Raw genomic sequence first — 7,946 nt, forward strand, 5'->3', positions numbered from 1 at the left:
ATATGAAAAATGGGTGAATATATTTTTAAACTAAATTAAAAAAATTTTCGTTTCACATGGCCAGAGTAGGAAATAGTCATTCAGCCTTTAATTTTTTTATTATTAAATAAGGCCAAAGGATGTGTCCTTAAAATCACACCCGTAGAATTTAAAAAACCTAAAATCTCATCTATAGGCCAACTGTCATTAGAAAAGTCAGGGATAAAATCATCATTTTACTAATAATATTAAAAAAATATGAAACTACTTATATTTTTTCTTATAAGTTTTAAAGCCCAATAACTTCACGCTTACATAAAGTTTTCGAACTTTGAAAAGTCACATTCTCCTTTCCCCAAACCTAAGGTTTTTTTTTTTACCTCTTCGACCATCATCTCCAATGCAGATGACCTCTCCTCTCCACCCAAAAATGTTGGTTAGTGCATGACAATCTCCCTTCTTTAAATCTCTTTGTCTTCAACGAAGAAATCAATTTCTTCGTCTCACTGAAAAGACAAAAAACTGTTTCTTCATCTATTTGTTGAGATGAGATTTAAAGATGAAGAAATCTCTAGATCTCTTCATCTCTATAAAATGACGAATCTCCTTTGTCTCTGATGACGCGATCTAGAGAGGGAAGACACCAACTGATGTTTTAGGGTACAGAGACAAGGTCGTTGGCACCAGATATAGTGGTTAAAGAGAAAAAGAAAAACACCCTAAGTTTGAAAGAAAAAATATGATTTTTTTAAAATTAAAAAACTTTAGACAAAAATGAAATTGTCAGTTATTAAAATATAGAAGGAAAATACAAAAAATTTTATATTTTTTAATATTATTAATAAAATAATGATTTCACTCTATTTCTAACAGAAAAATTTAATCTCAATTAATTAATAAATGAGATTTTAAGTTTCTTAGACCACATATGTGTGATTTCAAGAATACAGCTAAACTTGGATGGGGAATTGTCCTTTGGCTATTAAAGAAATGGTATTGTGTCATCATCTACTGCCTTTTGGGGCTATTTAGGGCATAATAGCGTGCGTAATTAATCAGAACCGCAAAACCCGATCCGGCCGCATGCGCAGCGTTTTGTTCGAAGCGCAGGCAAAATAAAATTTGAAAATCTTTCTATTCTCAACCGCGCTCACCAGAACAAAAAATTTTTATTTAACGATTTTTTCGAACTTTACTTCACTATCCACTTTCAAAAATTTGAAACTCTCTCAACTCTCAACCGCACTCACCTTCAACAATTATTGCGATGGATCTAAGCATCAATTGCCTCACATTCTTCCTACACGATCTCGGGGCCAATTGGGCACCAATGGCGACGTGAATTTGCAAATTTTATGACTGTTTTTGGTTCATTCTTTTTGCCATGACTGTAAATGGAGTTCACTGAAGCTTATAAACAGACCGGGCCGTGTTGTTTTTCACCTAACTCACGTTACATAGCTGTTTCCGTCGATTATCGTCTTGTTATCCGGGGCACTCACTCTTTTAAGGTAATTCTCCCTTCTTTCTTATTTTCCTTTTTTTCCAACTCGGATGTAACTAGTAATCTTTCATGTAATTTAAGATTGTAAATCGGTAGTGATATCGTTCTGGTAATTGCTGCAACTTAGTTAGATCCTGACATTGTTTCGCAGTGATTTGTAATGCCGGCTTCATTCAGTTTAGTTCTTAGCTTTTTTGTGACATTATGATATAACTCAGGTACAATAGATATATAATTAAGTTCCCACGCCTAGTTAAAATGGTGTTGGTGAGATTCAAATCTTATGCAGCTAGACTTGTTTCTTATTTGTAGTCAATTTATTAGTGTATCGGAAAACAATTATTGATACGGCCTGATTTTTGGCCCAAATTCCGTGTTTCAGAGTTTTCTCAGAAACCTCCTTTGACACCATTGTTTGAAAATATTATCAGTAATCTTTTTGAGGAAGGTTTATCAATATATTTAGTCTTTAATTAGGCTAAGATGAATGGAATTTTGCGCCAATTTATATATAAGGTTATTGCTTGGTGCTGGTCAAGGAAGCATGGTCCTCAGAGGGATGCTTTGGGAATGCTAAGTATATAGACCTTTGAATGTACTTTTATGTTTGTGATGCAGGTTGTGCAGTTGTTTTCATGCTTGGGTAAGATAAGCTATATCGAATGGGCACTTGATTCTGAGTACAGTCTTTGTGGTCTTTTTAAAAGACCAATGATACAGTTATGGTCACTGACCCAACCTGAGTGGACATGCAAAATAAATGAAGGGTCTACTGGCATTGATTACGGTTGATGGAGTCCAGATAGCTGTCACATTCTTACTACATCTGATTTTCAGCTGCAATTAACAGTTTGGTCACTACTGAACACAGCATGCGTTCATGTGCAATGGCCTAAGCATGCTTTGGAGGGGGTCTCTTTCACTGAAGATGGGAAATTTGCTGCCATTTGTACCAGACGTGATTGCAAGGACTACATAAATCTGCCTTCATGCAGTTCTTGGGAGATAATGGGTGTTTTTGCTGTTGATACATTGGATTTGGCTGATATTAAATGGGCACCAGATGATAGCTCCATAGTGATTTGGGATTCACATTTGGAATATAAGGTAGTTGATGTTGTGTGCTTCATTGCTTTAAAATTAGATACTACTACTTTCATTTAATATACTTTCTAAATGATGCTAATATACAAAAAATTGAAATGATTCTGATTGGCCCCCTTTTTTCATGTAAACTTCAAGGTTCCATCCTATGCACCTTTGATTTCCTAGCAAATGAAACCTGCTCTGCATGTACCTAGAGAGCATTGTCCGTGCTCCTTGTTTTGCTGCTGTTTTCAAGGTAATTGGATTTTGTTAGGGCTCAAGTATACGTGAAGAAGAAAAGAAGAGGCATGAAGGCAAAGCTGAAGATACAATCTTAGGAACTAACAGACAGTAACATTATTAACGGCATTGGAGAGCTCACTGTGGGAGCTAAAGGCTGTAATTCTAAATTTGATGCTAGCAGTGCCGATGATAACTCTGGTGGGCAGTCCACAGGACCTCCAGATGGCAGCATCCCAGTAGCAGTTAAAGCAGCAGACATGCAGCAAAAGTATGGGGATGTGCTGGGAAAAGAAGGCACTCTGGAGATGTTAGAAGCTGAGCTGGCACGCGAGGATTGGTGGAGCTACAGCAAGGAGTCAAATATTAAGAGCCTGGTGAGAGAGGAATAGAGGGGAGAAAAAAGAAAGGAAAGAATAGGGGGAGAGAACCAGCCTCTCGAATGCTGGAGTGAATTTGGTCTGTGGCCTGATTACTTGCTTTTATTAAATCTTTTGTGTTGTTTGCTTTGTTTTGTTTACCATTGAGATACATTATTGTAAGAGTGTTAACTGAAATCTGAACCTCACAGTTGGCATTGATTTGTAATGTGATACAATGGGAATGCAGTACTTGTTTGATTAGGTGCAAAACAAATTCATTGCAATAGTAATAATCTTTACTTTCATGCCTCTGTTTCTCATTACACTGTTACATTGAGGAAGAAATCGACAGAACTCGCAGGACACTTGTTTAACTTGCAAGAGACCAGGCCTGCAAGGCTTCCTCGGAGGGAGAAGTTCAAAGTTGACAGGCTTGAAAAAGATAATTTATTGTATTTGGGTTGCAATTTTCAAAGTAGTTTGAAAAATGTGTTGAAGCAAGGCCAGGATTTCCAACCCATCTCAAGACTTATGCAATTTTTAATAGAAAATGGTAGCACTATTTTATTCTTTATGTTTATTAGATGGTTAAATGTATTGTTGAAGATAAATCTATCAATTTGAAGACTGAAATGGACTCTTATGCTTCTTCGAATACTATCTTACCAAGAAGTTATGTTCATATAACTGTTGCAATCTATTAAACGTGTATTAGAAGTATTGTTAGTGGACAGTTGAAAGGTGAGTGTAATGAGTGGCATGAGGGCAAGCATGAAAAACATGTTGAAAGTCCAAGATGTTGACATTGACAACAACACAACATGGAAGGGAAAAGTCTCATATGCCATACAACATTTTCCAAGATGTCGCAAAAGATCAACATGACAATGAAGTTGTGCCTAAGATAATTGGTATCCCTTAAGCCATTGAGTTGTGCCACAAGTAAAAAACTTTGACGATTGTTTGGCAAACATTTGTAAGAATTATATGTGCAAGGGTGTGCGTGGACCTTATTGTGCGCTAGTGTGGTTTTGTGAAGCATTTAGGTAGAGGTTGATTAGGGTCGAATTCGAATCTCGATTCAAACAAGCTTGAAACAAATTCATCTTAACGGAGCTCATGCTCGAGCTCGATTCTGACAATTAAATATTTTCAAACTCGGGCTTTTAAGATATTTAGTTCATCAAGTTTGTGATTTTAAAAATTCTATATAAAATAACATCATTTTAACACTGTGTCTAGTTTAAAACTCGATTTAAGCTCTAACTTGAGTCGAACTTAAACACTTTTGAAATGAACTTAATAAACTCGAGTTTGGTTCTATATAAAACGAGTTGAACTGAAATTTGAACTCCTCTCAATTCAAATCCAATCCTAGGATTGATAATTAAGACATGAGATGTGTTCATCTTGTTATATTGACAATCTTTATATGACTCTTTAAGAGGAAGGGTCTTAGTAAAAGGGAAGGACAAAAGCCAAGTTGATAAGAGTTATTCATATTTGACAATGAAAAAAGAATATTAGGTTATTTTTATACAAATTGGCTTGGAGTTAAGTCATTCTCCTAATGAATTTATGATAGGACATAACTGATGAACCTTAACCTAATGAATACAATACATGTAGGCTTAACCTAGCTTAAGGGTGATATCAGGATTGTTACTCCACGTCAAAACTCTAGGCTCACGATTGGTAAATGTAAATCTACCTATATTAAATTCAAACTTAATATAATTAAGGACTTTGAAATTCATATTCTGCCTCTCTCCAACAGTTAAAAGGTCACAAATAAAACAAAGCAGCCAAGAATGACTAAATTAATTTGATGACTTGGCAATAATTCAATTCAAAGCCGTCCCAATTTTTTCCAGCAAGTTTTCTAAATTAGAGTAAGATGTTGCGCCATGTTATCATTACCAAGGCAAATATATTATTGTGTCATTAGTTCAGGTTTTTTAAACCGAGAAAACCTTATTTAAGTTAATATATTATTTTAGGTTAAATTGGCTAATTTTAATAAGCAAAATTTGAAATCCAATAACTAACTTTACAATAATTATACTAATAAGTTAAGAGTTTGATTTTGATATATTGTTAAAATGTCTTAAATTCATACCCGTTCACTTGAAGATTCCATATCTTTTGTCATCAAATCTACCCTTCCAAACTGTTTAAGCTATTTATTTAAACACGGCCAAATGATTATTTCCCATCTAAGGTTTGATACAAAGTCAGCTTCTCACCTATTAACAATTAAAAATTTAAATACTCGTCTATTTATTAAATTTTATTATTACTATCAAGGTTAAAATTATCATTTATCAAAATATTTAAAAAAACCCCTCTCCCAAGTTTAAAAACATAACAAATTTTTCCGCACTCTTGAATGCTTCCAAGGTCCTTGAATAAGGTTATCGGAGAAAATAAGAACAACCAATCAATGTGGTAGGCAGTCAATCCTAGAAGCTCAAGTCATTGCTGCAACCTGCAGAAATTACCACAACAAAAAGCCCAATTCACATTTGACGTCAGGATTACCTCGTTTAGACGTCAGGATCATCCATTTCACAGCCTATATATAACACTAACTCTGAACTCCAAATTCATGTGCTCAGAGAAAATCATGAAGATTTCAAGCAATTTAATCGTTCTAGTTTCAGTATTTTTGTTGTTAATTTCATGGGTAAATTCAACTCCAACTGCAAGTTTACAAAGTTTCAAACAATGCCTCTCGTTCAATTCCAGGATTTCTTATCCTTCCTCCAGTTTTTACACCCCACAAAATTCTTCATCTTTTTTTTCAATCCTAAATTCCACTGCCCAAAACCTCAGATATCTGGAGCCTTCAAAGCCCAAGCCTCAGTTTATTTTCACGCCTTTGAATGAACCCCAAGTCCAGGCAGCCGTTATTTGCTCCAAAATGCTCGGATTTCATCTGAGAGTCCGCAGCGGAGGCCATGACTATGAGGGTCTCTCCTATGTCTCTGAAATCGAAACGCCTTTTATAATCGTCGACCTCGCCAGGCTTCGATCCGTCGACGTTGATATTCAACAAAACAACGCCTGGGTTCAGGCGGGTGCCACAGTCGGTGAAGTCTACTACAGAATTGCAGAGAAAAGCCAAGTTCACGGCTTTCCTGCCGGCCTTTGCACAAGTTTAGGCATTGGTGGGCACATTACAGGCGGAGCTTACGGTTCCATGATGAGAAAATACGGCCTTGGAGTTGACAATGTTCTTGACGCCCGTATGGTCAACGCCAATGGCAGAATTCTGGACCGAGCAGCCATGGGAGAAGACCTCTTTTGGGCCATAAGAGGCGGCGGAGGAGCAAGCTTTGGAGTCATTCTCGCCTGGAAGATAAAACTGGTTCCTGTACCAGCAACCGTCACAGTATTTACAGTCACCAAGTCACTGGAGCAAGGCGCCACTAAAATACTATACAAATGGCAACAAGTTGCAAATAAACTTGATGAGAATCTCTTTATTAGAGTTATCATTCAAACAAGCACAGGCCAAAACGGCACCAGAACAGTGACAAATTCATACAACGCCCTGTTTCTGGGCAACGCTGAAAGTCTCCTGAAGGTGATGAAGAAGAGCTTCCCAGAATTGGGTTTAACGCGAAAAGATTGTATTGAAACAAGCTGGATCAATTCTGTGCTTTTCATCGCCGGGTATCCGAGCAACATAACTGCTGAATTTCTTCTTCAGGGGAAGCCTTTTTCTCCCAAGTCGTATTTCAAAGCGAAATCAGATTTTGTAAAAGAGCCGATTCCTGAAACTGCACTTGAGGGGATATGGAAAAGGTTTTTACAGGAAGATAATCCGTTTTCAATATGGAATCCGTACGGTGGAATGATGAGCAGGATTTCAGAATCTGCAACTCCTTTTCCTCATAGAAAGGGGGTTTTGTTCAAAATCCAGTACGGGACGTTTTGGGTGGATGGAGAAAAGAGCGACGGAAAGCATATAGATTGGATAAGGAAGCTTTACAAATACATGACGCCTTATGTTTCTCAGTCTCCCAGAGAAGCGTATGTGAATTACAGAGATCTTGACCTGGGTATCAACAAGAAGCGATACACGAGCTACAGTCAGGCGAAGATCTGGGGCGAGAAGTATTTCAAGGATAATTTCAACAGATTAGTGAAAGTAAAGACCAAATTTGATCCCGAAAATTTCTTCAGGCATGAACAGAGTATTCCTCCTCTTCGATTCTACCACTGAAAAGGCTTAACAGATGAATGAGTTTGTGTATTTTATTGAGTTGTTTGCATTACTTTTGAAGCAGGAGGGCAGTTTGGTTAGTTAAATAGAACAAAAATTTTAGTCATTTTCGCTTTCTGGAGCCAAGTGTTTCTCGTAAGATTTGGACATTTAAATTCATTCAGTTTAGTAGTTTTTATAGCAGGGTGTCTCAAGTCTTTGTTTGGGAAAGGTACCGTGAGTCTCACGCAAGCTAAAAACACTACTGAGTAGGTTTTGGAGGTGAGTTCTTCACAATTGATATTAGATAGTATCACGATGAGAAAGAATCCCTTAAACCAACAGGATTAATGCATTTGAAATGAAAGATTAGGTTAAATTTTCAATATAATTTGTTAATTTGATATGATATAATATAATATAAAAAAAATTAAGTTAAATTTGACTTTCATTGATAAGAAATTTAATTCAAGTAATAGGGTTGGATTCGAGCATATTGGGGTTGATACAAAATAATTCAAATTATCTGAATTGATCCCAATGTTTAAAAAATTATTATTATAGT

General features: G+C 36.3%; 1 protein-coding gene and 1 long non-coding RNA gene across 2 annotated transcripts; both read left to right on the plus strand.

Moving 5' to 3' along the window:
* The first annotated feature begins 1,063 nt into the window (after positions 1-1,063).
* LOC123226572 lies at positions 1,064-3,428 on the plus strand. Its single transcript, XR_006504349.1, has 3 exons — positions 1,064-1,490; positions 2,102-2,590; positions 2,726-3,428. It is a non-coding gene; the product is annotated as an uncharacterized LOC123226572 (long non-coding RNA).
* Positions 3,429-5,775: 2,347 nt separating this feature from the next.
* Positions 5,776-7,582, plus strand: LOC123225195 (berberine bridge enzyme-like 15). Its single transcript, XM_044649095.1, has one exon. The coding sequence runs from the start codon at positions 5,780-5,782 to the stop codon at positions 7,400-7,402; it is 1,623 nt and encodes a 540-aa protein (XP_044505030.1). The 5' UTR covers positions 5,776-5,779; the 3' UTR covers positions 7,403-7,582.
* Positions 7,583-7,946: the final 364 nt, after the last annotated feature.

This window comes from Mangifera indica, chromosome 9 (assembly GCF_011075055.1).
Source record: "Mangifera indica cultivar Alphonso chromosome 9, CATAS_Mindica_2.1, whole genome shotgun sequence".
Taxonomy (NCBI): domain Eukaryota; kingdom Viridiplantae; phylum Streptophyta; class Magnoliopsida; order Sapindales; family Anacardiaceae; genus Mangifera; species Mangifera indica.